The following is a 20473-nucleotide window of genomic DNA, read 5'->3' as shown; positions in this document are numbered from 1 at the left end:
AAAGCGGGAAGTGCTCCTAGTGCTCTCATTTGGCAAGCCAGAGCTCCCGAATCCTCCTAGCCCCTTTGCCATCATACAGAGGTTTTCATGGAACGCACCGTAATAAATGCAGTGAACTCAAGCACTGCTTGTTCACAGGCTGCATAACAGAAATCACAGGCCCGGAGGCCAGGCCCTTAGAGGCCAGGCGCAGAGGACTGAAAGTCGCAGAAGTGATTCAATTTTGTTTAATCAAAACAGCATTACAATAACCAGCGAAGCTGCCAGACAGACGTTCCTCCGGCTTAGGACTCCCAGAAGATGTGCAAAAGGGGCTGGAGATAAAAGCCGACTCGCTGGAGCCCCCTGGTGTTCTAAACTCGCTCATCCCTCGGCGCTCGACTCCAGCTGCAAAACTCGGGCTGCGTGTGGCTCTTTATTTGTTTGCAACAACAACAAAAAAGAAACCGGAGGAATTTTCAGCCGGTGGCTCCCTTGTAAACCCCTCAGCGGAGAGGCTGGAGACCCAGCAGGCGTTGCTTGTACGTGTTATAGACTCGGCAGAAAGTGCCTCTGTACCAAAAGGCCAGGTTGGGATGGCCACGTGGCCTGGCCTCAAAAGAGACTCATCTGGGGAGCAGACGACAATGGAGCTTTTGTAGGGAATTAGCCCCTTGACTCGTTATTCCGCTAGGGTGAAATTCAAGCCTGTGCAGAGAAACAGCAGACGGGCCAGGTACCAGGGCAGCCCCAGTTCTGGGCGAGGCTGGAGGTCTGTGGGGCCATGGCTAGGGGTGCTCAGCTGGGCCGCTGAGAGCGGGTTTGGGCCCCAGTGAAAACATTTTTTTGGCCCCCCCAGCAAGGGCAGGCTGGCTAAACAGGGCTGATGAAGCCAGGCCCCGGGCCCCCTTCCAGACCGCTGGGCCCCGGTAATTTGTACCGGCTTCCCCCGCCCCCCGTCGGCCCTGGTGCTCAGCGTGGGCTCCGAAGACCAGCGTTTGATGCCCTGTTTTGCAGCTCCCAAGGAATCGGAACTAGAGGGAATCCATCCCACAGCCTCTCCACTCAGCCACCGGAGAGTCCTGAGCAGTGGCTCACCCGGCCAGAACGGAGCCCTTTGAAATCTGTTCTTGCAAAACAACAGATCTAGCGGATTCCATCTCTTAAATAGCTTCACTGGCCGTCTAAGCTCAGAACCACCCGCCCCTGGCTGTTACACAGAAATGAGCGCGCTGGGTCAAGGGCGGCTTCCCTGGAGTTCTAAGGCTCCTGCCTCGTTTTAGACTCGCTTGCATCTGACTCGGCTAGACATGAATTTAATGCCCTGAGTCTGGGGCCTGTGTGTGCTGAGTGCAGTTCAGAGCGAGAGGTCGCCCTGCCCCACAGAGACTGCAGCACAATGGGGCCCCAAGGCCCAACGGGCGCCGCCATTCTATCAAAGACAGGCAAAGAGCAGCAGGGGAAACCGAGGCACAGAGCGGTGGAGGAACTTGCCCAAGGTCACACAGCAGGTCATTGGCTGCCAGGAGTAGAACCCAAGTCTCCAGAGTCCCAGTCCAGGGCTGTAACCACTAGACCTGGCTGCCCACCTGAGCCCTGGCCGAAGAGTTACCCAACCTGGTGCTTTTGGACCATGTTACTCCTATGTAACTAGCGCAGGGAAAATGCAGCAGTCGGCCAATGCAGAGACACGAACAAGCCGACTGCCCCGGATTTTGGCGTATCGAGTGGGTAAAGCAGATTGCGTTACTGTGCACTCATGTCAAGCTGATTTCCCAGCCCCGACTCCCTAGCTCAGTTCCCTGACTCATCTCCTCATGCGCCGAAGGGACGAGACCTTCAGGTTATGGCCATTGAGTGAGGAGGGGACGGGGACTAGACCTCAGATCTCCTGGCTCCCAATTGGGCCTCTTACCTACTGGAGTCACCTGCTTCCTTCAGCACGGGGAGCGCCCCAGAAGGAGGCGCCGCCAATTTACATCAGCTGAGGATCTGGCCCAGTCTCCTCCAAAAAGCCAATACGTTTTCTGTCATGAAAACGTCAGTGTTTATTTCTCCGCTCGTCATGGTCTGGATATTTTGATCCAGGCCAGTCCAGCAAAAATGGCACAAAAATTTACCAGCCCTGGCCAAAAAAATCTGCTTTGCCTGACATTTTGGTCACGAAAATGTAGGGAGCCAAGATTTTTCAGAAGCAGCTTGTGATTGTAGGTGCCTTGATTTGCAGAATCCACCCAGAGGCTACTGAGAAGGGTCCATCCGTCTACGGAAGGTCCTCGCCTGGCCCCTGGTACCATGGTAGCAGGGCACCATTTATCCTCACAAGACATCTGTGAGCTCGGGCAGTGCTAACCCGCACGTTTGGAGGGTGGGAGCTCAGACCCCTGTAAGGGTCTCAAATTGGGCACCCAGAAATCAAGGCATCACTATCAAAAATCTTGGCCCCAATATTTTCCCTGCCTGTTAAAGAACAAAATTACTCACCCCCCATGAGTGAGCAAATAACTTGGCAAGGCAAATCCAACCTCTCGCACACTCATCCACCATCTGACCTGCTGTGGCTTCCTGCAGGCTGCGATATATACATGTAAGACATTCGGCATTTCCATGTGGTTCCTCATCAGAGCTTTTGAATGAGCTCTGATCCCATCAGAGGCTCCCAGGACTGAGCAGGGAGTGTAAAACCTTCCTCTGAAACGCTGGACATCAAAGTACGTAACAAAAGTTATAAATAGGAGCAGTTGCCAAAATGCAACAAAGCAGCAATGGAACAGTAGGAAGCGGCTCAGCGGCATCCAGGTACTGGCAGCAACAGCTTCTCCGCAGGTTTGCATCAGCTACTGCTCTGGGAGGAGTTTGCTGATGAAGTCAATGACAAGAGAAGCCGGCTGCACGGTGTCGTACTCGGCAAAGAGATGACAGAAATTCTCGGCATCCGTTTGGCTTTTGGCTACAAAGCCAAAGATCCTTTGAGAAAGAGAGAGACCAAAAAGAGGCCCAGTTAGCCGGCGCTCAGAAATGGAAGAGAACCAGCTGAAACTAGCCGCAGAGCGAACTAGCAACCCCACCTGGCCCATTCCCCAATCACGTTCCCAAGGAAAAACCATCCTGGGGGAGCGCTTCTCGCCGTCACCTTCCTGCCTATGGAACATTTCTGGGACACAAAGTAGAATCACAGAGGAACTCACTTCCTGAGTATTGAGAAAACCTGGCGGGAGGATTAGGGAGTTGAAGGATTTGCTGGGCTCTTTCCACTTAGGGTGAAATTCACCCCCATGAGAGGGACAGCTACAGCCGAGATCTTACAAAGCTCGGGTCTCTATGGGTAGCGCTTGTATCCCCCTTCCATTCCAGAACAAGGGTTTGTTACAAAGCACTGGTGAATCCTCCTAAAGCCATAAATTTCTTTTCTCCTCTGAGCACTGCGGTTTTAATTTTTAGGTTTAAGCTGCTGTTTGAAATGTGTCTGTAGATACACCCAGAGCCCCGTAACTAAAGCCACTTTCCCCCGGCGTTCTCGGGAGCTTTCTCTGGACGAGGCTTACCGTGAAGACTTGCAGTACTTTTGCCACCTGAAAGAAAAGAGATGAATAAACTCTTAAGAGAAACCCAGATATTTCATTTTATTAGCTGCGTATAATGACTGTGTAGCCAGAAACCTGTTACTTTTACTGGGGGAAAAAGCTGAACTTCAGATTAGTCTTTTCTGACAATCTGGAATTTTGATCAGTTCTTTCAATTCTGACGTTCTACTCAGGGCCAGTTCCTTGATCCCATCCTGCGGCCACACGGCAGTTACTTTCCATCGAGGGTCAAATGAAAACTACAGCACCCAGCCTGCTCCCTGGATAACTTAACTGCCCCGACTTGCAGAGCAGCAGGTCGCACTTACTTTCTGTTCTCAGGGTCCATGCTGCAGAAGCTGAGGGCAGCGAGGGGATAGTGCCGTCGGAAAAACACTCTGCAGCGGGGAGGAAGGAGAAAAGGCTTTTTAAGAGGCGGCGTCTGGATCCAATCACTCTTGATGAGCCGGCGAGCCCTTCAGGGCCTAAGGGCTCGGTTCCGATCCATCTCGGCTGAGCCGTGACGGGAATTTAGCGCCCGATTCGAACTCCCCTCACCAAGGGCCAGGGGCACTGCAGTGGCTGTGCTCAAAGTGGAACCGTGTCCTAGACTATTAAACGTAATGGGTCAGATGCAGCCTGGGGGTTACGCCTCCAATGACAGACGGGATTAATTCGGAATTTCCACGGGGCTTGCAGCATTGTAACTGGGAGGAGACTTTGCCCCCATTTAGGAGAGGAAGCTCAGGACTAAGATAAGGAGGTTTTATGGAGCCCTGGGCCCATTCACGCCGGAATCTAGTCACTCTGCCAGCCCTGAGCAACCCACAGCAGCGCTGTCGTAAGCACCACCCCAAGTCTAATGCCAGCATCTCAGCAGGCCCGTCCCAAAGGACCATCCTTACTTTCGCTGGACGTCAGTCAGGGTTATCCCTTGCTCAGTCACTTTGAAGTGAACGATGGTGGGCGTGGGCGGCGTCTCCAGTTCGAAGGTGGAGGCGACAGCTTTCTGAACCGCCGAGGCGCCGGTCAGCGTCTCCACGCTCACCGAGCTGAGGTACAAGACGTTGCAGGCTGCGAGGGAACAGCACAAAGCCAAGGTCAGCGCCCCGCTGGGTCTGCGGCCCCCTCCCGCCGGCTTTCAAGAGCAATCAGGGCACTGTAGGGGACCAGCGCTTTGTTCTGTGTTCGTACAGCTCCTAGCACGCTGGGGCCCCTGCCAGACCCATAATAATTACCCTACAGTTCTCTCCCCGAGCCTGTGCTTTCACCCGCAGGGCACCCATTCCTGACTGCAGCTCAGGGCAGGAGAATGGCCTTTATATCCTGCTATATTCTCCCATTAGCCCCTAGGCTTGTCTACGCCGCGGCTCGAAACAGCCACAGTGACACTGCCCCAGGATTGCCAAATCCCAGTGTTCAGAAATCATTAGTCAGGCCATGAAAATCAGGAGATTGGCTTAAAAATCCAGAGATTTTATAACGTAGCAACTGTCAGGTTCTTTTCCTTCACCTTCGGAGGTTTGAGCCGCTGGGAGTCACATTTTCAAACTTTCCTCAGTCGTGAGAGCTGGCTACTGCCTTTTGTTTCAATGCAGGCCCAGATTCTCATGCAGTCACCTGACTCCTGGAATTAGGGCTACTAGGAAAACACCAGGTGCCACACGACTTGTGATAAAATCGTGCAAACTGGCAACACCGCTCCCCTCCCACTCTCGCAAGCTACAGGTCCTGGTCAGGTCAGCTGCTCCTCAGCTGCTTCCGTGACTTGTGTCAGAATTTATCACAAGTGTGAAAAAAAAATCTCGGTGTCGGGTGTGTAAAAGGTGAAATCACTCCGCACGGGGTGAAGTCCAAAGCCTGGAGGATGGCGACAGGTTGTCCCTCCAGCAAATAAAGCCCAGAAGAAACCTGGTTTCTTTCCTTTTCTCACCAGCAGTTTTCTTCATTGCAGAAATTGCAGCTTCCAGGGGGGTCTCAGAGCTATTTTCTCCACCAGCAAAATCTGTGCAAGCAACAAACAGAACCGTGAGGCATGGAGAGAGCAAGCAGCTCTGAAATCAACGCTTGGCCGGGGTGAAATTCACCTCTGCTCAGGGGACACACAGGGCCCAGGAACCGGTTAAGTCTTAGGGTCTCTGCACACGGGTGAATTTCACCCACTGTGAATAGGCCACATCTATTCAGGGATCCCCCACCATCCCCCTCCTCCTCTTCCAAGCCCTTCGTGTCTGTGTCCCCATCCACCGCTATGATCTGACCCCTCCTCGTTCGTCCACTCTGCTCCGCCTTTCCGGCCCTGATGCAGATTGTGGTGCTTTGTGGCTGCCCAGCCCACCGGTCTCTCTACGGGCTCACGTGCACCCCAACCCCTTGGGCTGCTGCAGAGGCTGCTTGCACCTCTCTCTCTCTCTGGGTTCAGCAACTGCTGGCATCGCTGCACAGGATTAAGAAACCGGCTCCACAGGGCAAAACGTACGTCGTCTGCTCTGCCCACCACCGGGGAGGTATTGGCCAGTTTTGATCCTCACCCCTCACCACAGCGGCACTTACAGCTGCCAACCATTCATGCCTCTCCCTGACTCCCGACCCCGCCTACCAGTGCTGGCCCCTCTTCCCACTGATGCATCCCCACTGCGGTCATGGCCAGGCCCTGCGCGTGCCCCCTTCCAAACTCCGGTTTTGCTGGGACGGGGGCGTAGCCGTGAAGTCCAGACATGCCTGCAACGTCCACCTAGCCGCCCCCCACCCCGATCGCTAACTCCCAGCATTTCTTCCTGCTGGTCTCCAGGTCGGCCCCGTACCTCGTGTGGGGATGGCCAGCTTGCAGGGCAGCGCTAGTGCAGTCATGGCGTGCTGGTAGACGAAGGCAGACAGGCTCCCTGCAACAGAGACAGCGAGAGGGCTTGCAGGATGGCAGGAACAAGGGACCCCACCAGATCCCCCGCCCTTCCACCACCCTCCCCCTCATCTCAGCTGGCCTGAGTGAAGACGGTGGCCTTGGTCTAACCACTGTATTTACAGCTCTGACTGGTCACGCGACACACGCTGGGAAGTGTCTGCAACAGGCATTTAAGCTGCCTCTTGCTGCACGTTTGTACAGCACCAGGCACAAATGTGATCAGGGGCCCAGTGCTACCGTAATACACCTAATACTCCTCCCGTAACTTCCGCTCCACGACAGTAATATCCTTACCAAAATAGGGCTCCTCGCTGGCCCCTTTAAGGTGCACGCCTTTGGCAGATGACTCAATGAGGAAGTGTCGGACCAGGTCGCTGCTGTCATCACCTTCAAGCAAAATGCAAGAGAGGCTCTACCACAATCTCCAGTGTTACTGCCCACCATGTTTTTGACCCTCCACTTTCCCTGCATGCCTCTGGGCTGGGCTGTAACTGCAGGGTGGGATTTTCAAAATGCCATTTCAATTGTGCGTCTGCGCCACCCCATGGCAATTAGGCACTGACCCTTACGTCCCCCCGCAGCCCCAGTTTGAGGTTTCAAGTGATGTGTGGTCCGTGTGCTGACCCACCGCCGTGAATTTAACACAAAGATCCAAACTCTGGGGTCCTTAATTGAGCAAAACTCTCACTGCTTAGTGGCCCCCTTACAAACTGCTGAACCTGGCGTATACGATTCTCCTGGGGAGTTTAGCTCTGTGTTCTTACGAGGCCTCTCTGTACCTGTCTTGCAGCCGGATGGTGAGCTGAGAACCTTCATCGCCAGCCCAAACGACCCGCGGTACGACGTGCTGTCCCGCATGAGGAAAGCGCCTGGTTCCGCCTCCTTCAGAAGTTGGATTGCTGAAGGCACACAGGAGAGGGTTACCCATGCAACGCAGGCGGCATTTCGGCATTTCTGAACCCAGCATTCCCTCTGTCTAGCACTGTAACCATTCCCGAGGGGCAGTGACATGCAGCGGGGTGGGCTTCAGGGTGCACACGAGTATTTCCTTCATGCATCTGCAACCCGTGCTAACAGTATGGTGCTTTGTCTCCCGTTAGAGGCTAGACCACCTATACCCATTTAATGTGTCTGCTAATGTTAGGTCCTCCGAACCTGCTTCTTTAGCAATTGCCTCAGGCAGTAGAGCCTCAATGAGCTTTTAAATTCAGAGGTCCAGGCTCTGTCCTTGCAGAAGACCTGTCCAGAACGGTGTCACTGCACAGGGGTGATTCAAGAAGCATTTGACTTCAGCCAGGATCCTTATCCTGGGAATTGAAAAATACAGTCGGCCCTTTCCAAAATCAAGTTGACTCAACTGATCATTAGAAAGGGGAGCGTATTCTCCTCAACTTGGACAGCACAGAGTGAAGACCTGATGTTTCCTGAGCATCATCTCTAGACTGGCGAGTACCTCTTCCACTTCTGTAACACCAGCTTTTACTGGGTTAGGATGCAATTGGGAAACAAGTCACTATGGGACCTAAGTGATGCATAGACCTTCTGCTGGCCCTCCTTCACCCCAGGAGACGAGCAGCTCCCTAAGAGCTATGCAGAAGGGTAGATTTGGGGGTGGGATAGGCCTAGCGACATCACCTCTCCTTTTACCTTGGTCCCTTGTAATGCTCGGCTTGAACCAGTATTTTGATGTGTCCATCACAAACTTCATGGTTGGCTCACCATCTTTGGAGGAACCTGCAAGAGACAGTGGCATTCCCTCATGCATGGCACATGAACGAACCTCTTTCTTTGCAGAGAGGCATAGGCATGTGTTATAGGTATTTAGATCCCAGAGATTCTCTTCCCTGGCACCTTTAAGGGGAGAACCCCCCTAACAAAGACTGTTTCTCTTTTAACTGAGCTTGGGCTTAAATGTTTGCTCAAGTCTTTCAATTAGAACTTCCTCTCCGGTTCCCAGCATAATTCACTCTCCACTTCATTATCTTCTTGGCAAACCAGTCAAGATCAGAAAGATAACAGGCTAGCTCCTCGGCTGGCGTGTATCAGCCCAGCTCCACTGAAGTCAAGAGCGCTGTGTTGAGAGACATCCCTCTTTTCTTTCCCATGAGAATCCCGATGAAAAGTCTCTGTCAGGAGCTGCCCCCGTAAACTATTCCAGAGAACAATGGCCCAGCTGTTTACTCTTGAACTAGGAACCTCGTGTTTCCCAAACGTTTGATATCTTTCGATGGCCTCCAAAAACAAAGGGGGACAAAAAAGTCTTAGCGCTGAAATAAGGATGAAATTAAAACATTATGGGTCACATTCTCAGCCAGTGTAAATAAGCAAAGGTCCATCTGCTTCAAAGGAACTACCCTGCTCACACGAGCTGAGGACGGGACCCTATAATTTTACGGAACCTCATCGTTACTAGATGTTTTTAACACCCTGACCCTTTTAAAATGAACAATTCCTGGACATTTCTGCACACAATTTTCAGCAGGAGAGAGTCTTCATTTATGTGCCATCTCGGTCACACTTTATATTGGGGTTCCAATTTATGAAGGGTTAAAAATGATGACTAGATGTTTCAATAAAGGATTAATCAATCGATCTAGATCTTTAGCATGTCCAACAGGTTGCTTACAGCCATGACTTATAACCATCTCTAACACCTCTGATGACGGGGTTATCACCCTCAAGGACACAACTTATCATATCTATAATATCTATTAGTGTCTTATTAACCATTTATAAATGAAAGTGTGATTGGAAGTGGAAACACAGTCTCCAGTTTCATCCCGTCTCCCCACCTCGGTAATGCTGAGTGTTGGATAACTTCGCTCTGAAACAGAGAGTGGTTCCAACTCAAAACAGGCACAACTTACCGTCCGGGGAGAAGGAGAGAGACGTTTCAGAAGAGGTCTTAGTCAAGCTGTTTATCCCTGAGGAGGAGCTGGAACTGGGTGGAACTGTCTGCTTGACGGAACCCTGGAAGTCTTTGCCCATCCTGGGAGACGTCTCGCCATGTTCCAGACATCCGTTGACCAGCAGTATGGGGATATCAGCCAGGGAGTTAACGATGGACGGGGGACAGCTGCTGGCGTGTCCCTTCTGGAGTGGCGGGGAGGAAGAGTTGTTCACTTTGCTGGAACTGGAACCCGGGCTAAAGGCATCTCCAAAACGATTGACTTGAACGCCGGGGGAGGCGAGACAAGGGCTGCCGAAGGAGCCGACAGATAAGGGGCTTTCCGCTGATCGGTGGGCAGGTTGGTAAGAGTCGGAGTCATCGTTGAGAAGCGACTGGGTGCTGCTGCAGAAGAAAAGCAGAAGGTACAGGGAAATTGGAGGGCTTGTTCTCCAGCTGACACACTGTGCAGCAAGCCAAATAAGAGATTGCCTGGGGATGGGGGTGGGGGTGGGGGGGAACCTTGCCTGGCTCCTGTGACATCAGATCACAGCTTGAAAGCTCACTTCCACCCCCGGGGGGGAGTAAAGTGCTGTGGGATTGGGCCAGCAGAGCCAGCTCCCTCTTCTGTCCTTTCCTCGGCTCCCACTCTCCAGTCTCCTCCCACGACATGAACCGCTCCTTGCGGAAGGGCGGGATGGGGGCACTGATGGGCATTAGGGCCCCAGGAGAATGCAGCCCTACTCTTTGGTGGTCTATTAGGCTCTGACTCCCCCAAGAGCTTACTGCCCATCCCCCGGCACCTGGCTTCTGAACTGGGCCATCTCCATAAAGGCAGAGAAACTCTCGGCCCTGGCTCGTTCTCTGAACCGCGGGATACACAGACATTGCAAAGGCAGATTTACCTTCCAAGCACGTAACTGGTGTCTGATCCCGGGCTCGTGGAGAGCACGGAGACCCTGCTGGTTCTCTGCTGAGCCCGCCCAATGGACAAAGCCTTCCGCAAACTCTCCAGGCCGGGAGAGGTGGCCAGGAGAGTATTTGGCCTGTAGGAGCTGCAGTCCTTCTGACCACGCTGCGGGATGGACACACATTCAGACGCTCTGTAGCTGGTCTGGGGGGAGCTCCCAGGGGGGGGCTGATTCTGAGGAGCTGCCCGGTTGCTGTCAGGCCTGGAGGGGCTCGAGAAGATAAGACTGCCATTCGGGGTGCAGTTGTCCCGGGCTAGCAGGAAGCAGCTGCCTTGGGGTGACATGGAGAGCGGAGTGACGCAAGGACTGGCCGAGCCCTGCAGTGATTCGTGGCTCTTGGCTCGGGTGGGAGTCATTTCGATGTACTTGATCTCTGGAAAAAAAAAGGAAGGGGTTGACAATAAGGTATTTGGGCAGGTTCATCAGCCGAACATAGGAGGAGAATTATTATGGATTTAGGCTGCAATTTCCAAACCACCTAGGGGATTTTGATGCACAGTTCCCATTTACTGGGCACCCAAATCCCTTAGGTAGCTTTTGGAACCTCAGCCTCATATTCTGACAGCACCTCGTGGAGTCAGTCAGGATCAGGCACCGAAGGTGACTCGGTCCCTGTCCAGGGAAACTGACAATCTAGGCACGACAAGTGAGCGCAACCGACAGTCGCAAGTGCAAAGAGAGTTTGTGTTTGATGGGGATTTCAAACAACCCCCCGTGCCCCACGCAAGCCCCACAACGATGCTCTTCCAGCGCTAGTGCTTAGATGCAACCTCCACGCTTCATTAGACCTGGGCTGTGGTTAATTCCCTTCTTTATAGACCCCCTGGGGCTGCAGGTGTTGTGCGGCCATTAGCCAAGGAACAGGGAATGTTACAGAGCTGCTTCCTGCCAAGGTTTTGAGGAGCCCCTTTCTCCCATGTCACAAGGCCAGGCCTTGCATTGCAGCTCCCAGAGCAGATTCCTAGCTCCCCTCTCTGAAATGGGGACACTTGGCTTCTAATTCCAGTCCGAATGCCCTGCCCCCTGCCTAAGGAGAGCAGCCCCAAGGAAGGCAGGGTTAGGTACAGTCATCTAGGAGAGCGCAGAACCCCTTGTGATGATTACATGTTGATGCCTGTAGCAAAGGGCGGATGCTTCTATTTGTCTTCCTTAAACAGCCGTTCTGTTTGTACCTGACTAAAGAAAAAAACATCTGGCTGCTCCCAAGTGAGTGATCACATCAGACTCATGGACAAAGGGCGTGTGAGGCGGGATGGGCTTTCTGGCTCCCGCGTCCCACTTCCAGCTCACCTGGTGCACAGGCCCCGTGCTTGGCCGTGTGCACAGGGTGGATTTCACCCATTCTCAGGCGTGGCTGGATGCCTGGAGCATTGGTAACCGTGCACAGAACCGGCGTGGTGCCATCTGTGTGCAGCGCGAAGCTGCTTGTTACAAGGCACCTGCACATTTCTAGCTGATCAGATCATGGGCTGAGCATTCCAGCAGCAAAAGCAGCCAGAGCCTGGGGCAGGGGAGCAGTTCGGTCGAGTCCGTTGTCCCAGTTTGGGCAGGAGTATTGTGGTTACCGAAGTAGCTCTTACGGCGATTCAAGATCTCTCAAGTACGTGCACCCCAGTGTCCATCCCAGATCTGCTTTCCCTCCCTTCCAGGGCTCCTGGGACACCCCAAAGGGAACACGTATGGATTGGTATATTGCTGTGGCTGTCCACACACTTGTGAAGGGGAAAGGTTTGTTTCTAAGCAGATCTAAGAAAGCCTAACGTTAAGAAATCGATTTCTGCGACTTGTGCACTCACACAACCGGCTTTCTTGCTCTGGAAGTTGAGAGTGGAATCCCAGGTTCTAGTCCTGGCTCTGGGAGGGGAGCAGAGGGTCCAGTGGTTAGAGCAGGGGGGGACTAGGAGATAGGGCTCCTGGGTTCCATGCCCAGCTGTGCCACTGCCTCGTCTGACTTTTAGCACATCGTCATTTAACCGCTCGGCCCCTCAGTTTACCCATCTGTAACACAGGGCTCAAAATCGCTAACGGGCAGGAGGGATTGTGACACTCAGTTAGTCAACGTCTGTAACTGGCTTTGAGATCCCCACTGAGAAGTGCCAGAGAAATGCCACATACGAGGGGGCCGTGCGCGGTCACTGGGCGCTGAGTTACAATGGCGTGATCTCTGCCGGAGTCCCTCGTTCATGAACGAGCGCTGCTTTCATTCCCCAGCCCGGCCCGTGGGAACTCGCCAAGGCCGTGCTGCCTGGCGGGGGATGACACTCGGCACTGGCACTGCTCGCTCCCTCAGCTCTTTCCTGCTTTGGAAAGGCAGGTCCCCAGAAGAGACACGCGCCCGACTCAGCTGTGGGGCAGAGCACATGAACTATAACCCTCGCTCCTCTCATCGGCTGCGGAGGTCTAAGAACTGTACAATGGGGGATGCAGAGCCCAGCGCCAGAGCCAGGGGCTGAACGTCCCCTCCAAGTAGTCCTAGACTCTCAGGCCAGGAGGGACTGTTACGATCTTCTGACCTCTGCACAGCGCAGGCCAGATTTCACCAGCCGTTCCCGCATCAAGCCCACAGCTTCTGGCTGAGCTCCAGCAGCTTTTAGACAGAGACGCCCAGTCTTGATTTAAAGCCTTCGGGCGACGGCGAATCCACTGGGCCCCGGGGTGAGATGTTCCAGTCGTAAATCACCTGCCCCGTTAAAACGGTGCCTCGTGTTTCCAGCCGCTGGATCTTGTCATGCCTTTGATTCCTTGCGCTACTTTTAAAGGCATCAATAGGATGGAATATTTTTTTGCTTCTGTAATAAAAAAATTCTCTTAAAAGTTTTGAGTTTCTTTGTCATTCATTTGACATGTCTTAGATCGTGTGGTTAGCGAGGAGCTGACTCTGGGAGGACGGGGAATTGCAAAGGCTGCAGTCACTGCTTCTCGTAAGAAACAACAGGCCCTGGAAGGCATCGGGTTCTAGGACAAGTCCGCACAAAAGTTACGCTCTGGGTGCCAGGCCCCTAGGCAAAGCACAGGCAGACGTTCACTTTAATTGGGCTGGTGAATCTGTCTGCTGTTGAGAAACCAATTTTAAAATAACACAGGCCGTGCTTAGATAAACACGCAAAAGGGAGCTGGCTCAACAGCCCATAAAGCACGTCAGAGCCCACCGTACTCATGGCTACAAGGTTTTCACCTGTACGCAGCGACGCCAGGCCTGCTGCAGCAGAGAACAGCCGTCCTGGGGCCCACGGGCCAGAACCGGGCTGGGCTGATCTGACGCTGCCATTGCAACGCAGATCTAACCGAGAGTGCTGCCTAGTGGGGGAGGCTCTTCAGCCGGGGAACATGAAAGGTGCTGCAGCCCGCTGGAGCGACAGGGCTGGGGGGATCTGCTGGAAGCCTGTCAAGTCCTTTAGAGAAACCCTGACTAGCAGTTCTCTCTCATGCCTCAACCCTTCCCCGAACGCTCCCCTCCTCGCTATTGCTAAAAAGCAGCAATCACCCTATCAAGGACCGTCCTGGGCGGGGCTCTGTCACCAGCTTGTCCCAGAGCCGGCTCATTAGTGTTCAGAGCCCTTGTGACCAGCTCCTGGCTGGATACACTGTGTCCCGCCAAAGGAAAAAGAAAGGAAAGATTGTAACTCAGAATGGTCCTGTTAGGAGAAAGAATTGGCTGCTTCCGGGTCATCCCTTTAACCCAGCTGTTTGCCTGCTGTCTTGAAGCTCCTGCCTATCAGACGGGTTTAATATTAGCTCATGTTCCTGGCACCTAGAAGCGGCAGGTGTGACTTCAAAACAGCAGCCTGACTGTGACCAATGCCACGTGCTCTGCGGGGCCGAGAGGGCCATTCTAACATTCTCAACCACTACGTAGGAGAGAGAATTAGCATCAGCCATGAACATCTCCCATGAACACAGGGTGGATTATGCAAACTCTCCCTGAGTGGAAGGTTCAAACACACACACCGTGATTTTCATTCGACGCACCAGAAAACCCGCGGGCGTATCCAGGGCCGTTGCAGAAATGATTTCTCAGGGGCCAATGCATCCCTAAAAGTCTTCACTCAACATCGCTACCTTGTGCAAGCCGCTCTCCGCCATCCGTCCCCCCTCGACTCTCTTTCTTGCAAAGGAATTTGCAGCAAGAACCCAGGGGAATGTGCTGCAAAGGAACGTCACTGACGGCCGCTCCTCGTTGTTCCTTGTCGATATGCCCCTGCTCCAGCTCATTCAGCTGCCCCCTTATGGCATTGCCAGCATGGCGCTATCTGAGTGCCTCACCGCATCCCGACAAGGCAAAGCAGTGCGGTTAGCTGCATTTTACAGAGGGGGAAACTGAGGCACACACACACACACACACGCTAGAGTTTTTTAGGAACAATCTCATGCCTGTAGAGAGAGGCTGCCATGGTGGAGACGGCGGGTGCTACGTTCACCAGCGTGTCAGCGAACCCGGCTCTCCCACTGTTGCTGCCAGCGGTGGGGTTCGCTCTCACAGCCGGGGACAGACACTCGCTCTGCGCCTGACACACGGGGCTCTGCTGAAAGTCCAGCCACTCCCTTGGGGGCCTAAATGAGAGCGGAGCTCCACTGAAATCTCTGGCCTAGGAGTAAGACACTGACCCAGGGTCTCACAGGGATTCTGCGGCAAGGCTGCAAACTCAACCCAGAGTCCTGGGGCCATCTCAGCACCTTAACTAGCCTCCCTCCGAGGGCGGTTACCCCCGAGAGAAACTGCAGGACAAACAAAACTCACACACGCCTCTCCTGCGCCCGCGGGCTGCAGGCTCGGGCTGCTCTGACCTCTATGCTAATTCACTCACACCCTGCACCTTACTTTTGAGCTCCTGCCTTCCCCGTTAATCCCTCATTAAGCCACACACCTGCCCTGGCTTTAACTCCAGCCAGGTGACCGTAAGCCATTAGCTCCTCCACCAACCCACGTAAATCACCTAGCCTATCTGTGCCTCAGTTTCCCAGCTGTGAAATGGGGAGAACAGCTCTGCCCTGCAGCACAGAGGGTCTTTGAGGATAAATACATTACAGATTGAGAGTGGCCTTGGACGCTATGGTGATGCCAGCCCAGCCACAAAATCAACTTGCCTGCCCCTGATGTGATAGGCAAGAAAAATCACATCCAAACCCTGGCTGTACTATGGGTAAAATTACGTTTCACCAGTGCCCTTTTTGAGGACTTGTGCCTGCCCGCTGCACGGGGTGAATTCTCTGGGATTGCACGGGGCATGTGCAATGCACGGAAACGCTCTGGGACTTTCATGCTACTTTGCTAGGGCCGAGCGCGCCCTGCGCTGGCTCCGCTGCACGCTGACGACCTTTACCTCACCTAACGAATCGGGGTCTGGTTTCTCGCTCGCAGCCGCGTAGCCAGGAGACGTGGGTTGGGCAGTGTGCTTCTTGCTGCGCTCTGGTTTGAGCAGGAGGGGCTGGAAGGTCGGGTCGATGTCTAGGATCAGTTGGTTCAGGCTTTCTATGGACACGTCCAGGGTCGGAGACACTGGATTAGCCTGGGGATTCCCCTTGGTCTCCTCTTCGCCCTCTGGCCGATGTGTGGGACTGGCTCTTTCCATAGAGGCAACCTGCTGCTCTTTCCCGGGGGCGGGAGAGGCCACGCGTGTGAACACGGCATTCGAGTTAGCTCCATGCAGGCCCCCATTGGGCAGCAGATGTGCTTTGCTTTGGGCCATCATAGGCTGGCTGAGCCAACCCTCGGCTGAATAATAAGAACATTTTGTAGTCAAGCTGGAGCAGCAGGCGCTCCCGGCTGGCTGTAAGCTCCTGCTTTCTTCCTGGGATGCAACACGTATCGTCTGGCCGACCCGTAGCACGTGGCTGGGTATGACCTGAGACATTGCTTTGGCTTCCTGCCTTAATATTCCGTCTGGGAGCGTTGTCTCCTCCTTGCCTTTGAGGTGAGTTCCCCACGCGCCTTTTTCCAGCAAGGGCCACGACAAACCGTTTCTTCAACCTGCCGTCTCAAGCGGAAGGCACACGAAGGGGATCTAAAGAAGGACAAGAACCAGCAGTTAGACACTAGGCTCTCTGGGAGCAGGAACGGACGTTTGCAGAGGAAGATCTAAAGGAGGAAAGCAGGGGTCACACTTGCAATTCAATTTGGAAAAAAAAAATAGCCACTCTGCAAATTTTCCTTTGCACTTGATTCCACCAACCTGAGTCCTACGGTGCATTCAGGCAGCTGCAAATTCATCCTCACTGCAACGACCCCCTCCAGAGAGCTGAACTCTCTCAGCTCCATTTGCACCCCACCTTTTCCTTGGCTGAGAATTACACAACCTGCCATTCCCTCAAGCTTGCGCTTTGGGTGGCTTCCGAGGAAGCTGGGACCCTATCAAAGGGGACAGCGATAGACAGCCAACCCGAACCCACCCAGGGAGCTCCTGCGATGGGTAGGAGGGCTGGCCTGATTGCCAGTTTGGATCTTTGCATGGGGATGAACGTGTGTCGTCCTGTTGTTTTGTTGATAAAGTGTGAGCAAGGTGCTGGCTGTGCAGGCGGCTGAAGTGATGCACTAGGAACATGGTTAATATGAAGTTCTGACTAGTCCCTGAGGGCGTTCGGTTTGTGTTTAAAAGCCCTGGGTGGAAGCAGGAATCTGCACTGAAACTGGAAGCCATCCCTTGAAATTCTCGGAGGTTTTCCTAGATAGCTTGGAGCCTCTGGGTCGCTATAGGGAGGCATGTGATCTGGGTCTTTCAGCCGTTAGTCTGCAAAGATCCATCCTAGACCAAGGTAGCATGAGTTGTGCCTCGCTGCCTTAGGGAGAAGCCTGTTTTCTCTCACTCTGTTTTGTGTTTGTGGGTTAACCCTAACCAAGCTGTGTTACACTGCAACCTTCCAGCAAGAGTATCTGATGTTTTTATCTAATTTCTCTGTCTGTCTGTCCTGAACATCATACAGTCAAACCCGGGCCCTCTGCATCTACAACCACGAGCCTCTCCTGCCCGAGCTGAGACCCAGCTCTGACACTGCTGAAATGCGAGCCCTGGAGCACCTTCTGCATCAGCGAGAGGAAGGAGACAGGTGTCTCGGGCTAGACAGCAAACTACGCCTTCCTTAGTCATGGGAGGCCTGTTCTTGGGACTTGCCCGGATTAACAGGGCGCGTCAGTGAAGTCGAGGAAAACAGTTGCCATGGGGATGCCGGCTGTGTTTTGATTGCTGAACAGGCAGCTGTATCATATAGCAAATATTAATACGCCTGTGGCTATCGGGGAGTTAGCACGCCAGAGCACGAGGCAGCCGGAAGCTGAGTCTGACTGTTGTGTGTGGAGGGGGAGGTTGAGTTTTCAGACGACAGAGATGCTTCTGAAAACAGGGTCGACTCTAAACAGTCAGCAACACCAAGAAGCCTCCTAGCAACTCAACATTGTGTTGCCAATGTTCACGTTTTGATCAGGAGTCTTATGCTCTCTGGTCTTTTTCTTAAAGTCCCAGCTCCTGGAATCATGAGATTACAGCAAAATCCCAGCTTTCATTTGGAAAAGGTTTTTAACCCTGCTGGTTGCAGAGAAAAGCTTGTAAACATGACCCCTACATTTAAAAAAACAAATACTGCCCCCCCCCTGAGACAACAAAAAACCCAACCCCCAAGTTGGTAAAATGTCATAACTGTTAAGCCAATCCCAGGACTTTTGGAACTGGACTGGTGAGTTTGGCTCAGTCAGGGTCGCTGCTCTGTGCGCCAGGCAGCCCCTCCAGCCTCGCCTCGGCCCTAGTGACGAGAGACCTGTGGCTTCACTAACCAGAATGAACCTCGGCACAGCTGCACGGCTCAGACTTGGCTGCCTCCATTGCTCCTAGGATGAGCTGTGGGGGGGGGGGGGGAGTTTGCAGGCACTTTGCTACTTTGGCAACTTGGGAGAACAACAGCTGAAAACTCAGGAAAGTAAAAAAATCTGACTCCTATGAAGGGAATCTCAGTCCAAATAAAATGAAATAAATTCAGCTACCCAGTATTAGTTAATCAGGGAACATCTGAGACAAGATACCTAGACTGGAGACTTTCCCTCTCCAGAGGTAACAGCAGGTTCCTTAGCTGTGGCATGGATCTTCTACCTCTGCCACTGATCTGCTGGGTGACTGTGGACATGTCACATCCCCCGTCTGTGCCTCAGTTTCCCCCCTGTAAAATGGGGGTAATGGTACTGGCCTTCCTTGGCAAAGCGCCCCGGGTGAAAAGTATCTTAACTGCGGGTTGTCTCCGTGAGCATGTTGCTGTTTTAAATGGTGCCCAGGCCAAAGGAGCTCGTTTGCGGGGAGGGCAGGGCGAGGACGTGGGCGTGGGGGGGCAGAGAGAGGCTGTCTGACCTCTGCAAAAGCTGGGGCAGGATCCCCCCCCCCCCGAGGTCACTGAGACGAGGAGGCTCAGCCCTTCCTCAGCCCTCCCATCCTTTTGCCTTGGGGGATTCAAACCCAAATTTTGAAGTGCTTGTTTTTATTTGGGTTCGTATCCTAGGAAATCCCTCCCCCGGAAACGGTAACCCTGCCAGGCGCTCGTCCCTCTGCCTCTCGTGGGCCGCCCGCGGCCTCTGAGAGAGCCCCACTCCGGCCCGTTTCGAAGCAGTGCACATTCCAGAGCACGGCAGCATCCCTGGCCATTAGCGCACTGGCCTGAGGCTCCGTCCCAGCTAGGACCCTTCCCCGCTCTCTGTGCCGTGTTTCCCCTCCAACCCTCTGTCCGTCTTGTCTGTGCAGACTGTAAACTCCTCGGGGCAGAGCCTGTCTCCGGCCTGTGCCTGGGCAGCGCTTGGCCCAGCGAGCTCAGCTGCCTCGAGCTGCTCCCCTACAATAATAATCAAACCTAACGCCCCGTTATTAAGAGACTAGGACGAGGGGTCCGAGCTTCTTTCAACAGCGACTCTCCAGACTGGCCTGTCCCTCCCGGCCCTGCTGAATGCCCAGCCCTGCTGGCTGCAATCTCACCTGCGCTTGGCTAATGCACCTCCTGATGCCCCCAGACTGCAGCACCTCCTGCTAGGCAGGATGCTCTCTGCAGGGGGATATTGCTATTGGCTCAGCTCTCAATGCTTTGTCACGGTAGGAGGCTGCAGCTGGGGAGGGGGACTCCGGCCAGGCTCCGTTTCCGTAGGCTAAGCAGGTGTCAGTGGGCCCAGGGGTGACCCCTCCCTCTGCACTGGTGCATGCAGCACGCATCACTCAATGGTTAAATACGCTCGAACCCCAACGTGGGAGGGAAAATCATAGGTGAGAATATAATCAAACACCAATTGAAAACAGTAAGAAACAAATCTACTCCTATGGCCTAGGAATAAATATAAAACCCTGCAATTTCCAACAGACCATCCAACCCCCCTACCCAGAGTAAATACAATTGGTGCCTTTGCCAGGCTGCGGCATTGTTCAGACCAGAACCACCATGTCTTGGCTAATTTGACGTCTCTACTGGATATTTGCTCTCAGGGGAAAAAAAAGGCAGGACATAAATCACCAGCTAAACACAAAGCAGCAGATGAAGGAGAACAATAGAAAAGAGCAAGATGAACGGATGCAATTGGAAACAAAACAAATAGGACGATTCATTAGGAAAGACACGTTAAAACTCAGGCGCAGGCAAGGATTGCACTCGAAACAGCTTTGTGCATAACTAAAGCAGGTACCTGAGCTCAGTTCCTTGCGCCGTCCCTCGCCCCGGCTCCTGCTGTGACGCCTCCTTTGGGAGCTCTGCTCCTTATGAATCAGGGCAAGGGGGAGTGTGTGAGGTCTCAAGCCTTGCCGGTGCCTGCGTCCCGCCCACGAGCCGGCCACGCCTGCCCTCCCCCATTCCCCACACTGCGAGGCATGTTCTAGTCCAAGCCCAGGTGTGCTGGAAGAGGGATGGTCAGATCATGCCATAGTCCAAGGGAGGCAGAATCCAGGCTCCCTCCAAAACAGCCGGTAGGTAGCTGCAGAGGATGTGCTGGAAGCTGTGTGTGCTCCTCTGAGCTGCAAAGGATAGTGCCAGGGAGATGGCAGCAGGCTCACCACCCACCCGACCCATGGGCATTGGTGTCACCAATACTAGCCACTCATAATGATAATTAATAATAAGCCTTCTCGGGGGGGTGCTAACGCACTTGGAGATCCTCAGAAGGAAAAATCTAGAGACTGGCAAACTAGTAATGACTCTTCATTATTATAATCAAGCTTAAGAG

The 20473-nt window shown here is 53.6% G+C and overlaps 1 protein-coding gene across 1 annotated transcript; it reads right to left on the bottom strand.

Annotated features, from left to right (window-relative positions):
• Positions 1 to 218: 218 nt before the first annotated feature.
• Positions 219 to 20018, bottom strand: TNS4 (tensin 4). Its single transcript, XM_044999199.1, has 13 exons — positions 19940 to 20018; positions 15629 to 16304; positions 10237 to 10675; positions 9312 to 9736; positions 8092 to 8178; positions 7224 to 7343; positions 6739 to 6831; positions 6347 to 6424; positions 5476 to 5547; positions 4448 to 4616; positions 3872 to 3940; positions 3525 to 3551; positions 219 to 2946 (listed from the first exon to the last, which is right to left on the bottom strand). The coding sequence occupies exons 2-13, from the start codon at positions 16152 to 16154 to the stop codon at positions 2817 to 2819; spliced, it is 2235 nt and encodes a 744-aa protein (XP_044855134.1). The 5' UTR covers positions 16155 to 16304; positions 19940 to 20018; the 3' UTR covers positions 219 to 2816.
• Between the last annotated feature and the right edge of the window lie 455 nt (positions 20019 to 20473).

This window comes from Mauremys mutica, chromosome 25 (genome assembly GCF_020497125.1).
Source record: "Mauremys mutica isolate MM-2020 ecotype Southern chromosome 25, ASM2049712v1, whole genome shotgun sequence".
Lineage (NCBI taxonomy): Eukaryota > Metazoa > Chordata > Testudines > Geoemydidae > Mauremys > Mauremys mutica.
This window is presented reverse-complemented; position numbering and strand designations above follow the sequence as displayed.

Coding starts and splice junctions, on each gene's coding strand:
- TNS4 (XM_044999199.1), bottom strand. CDS start 16,154: ATGTCTCAGGTCATACCCAGCCACGTGCTACGGGTCGGCCAGACGATA. Junction 8,179..9,311: donor TCTCTCCTTCTCCCCGGACG/GTAAGTTGTGCC, acceptor TGTCTCTTGCAG/GTTCCTCCAAAGATGGTGAG. Junction 5,548..6,346: donor GCTGGCCATCCCCACACGAG/GTACGGGGCCGA, acceptor TTGCTTGCACAG/ATTTTGCTGGTGGAGAAAAT.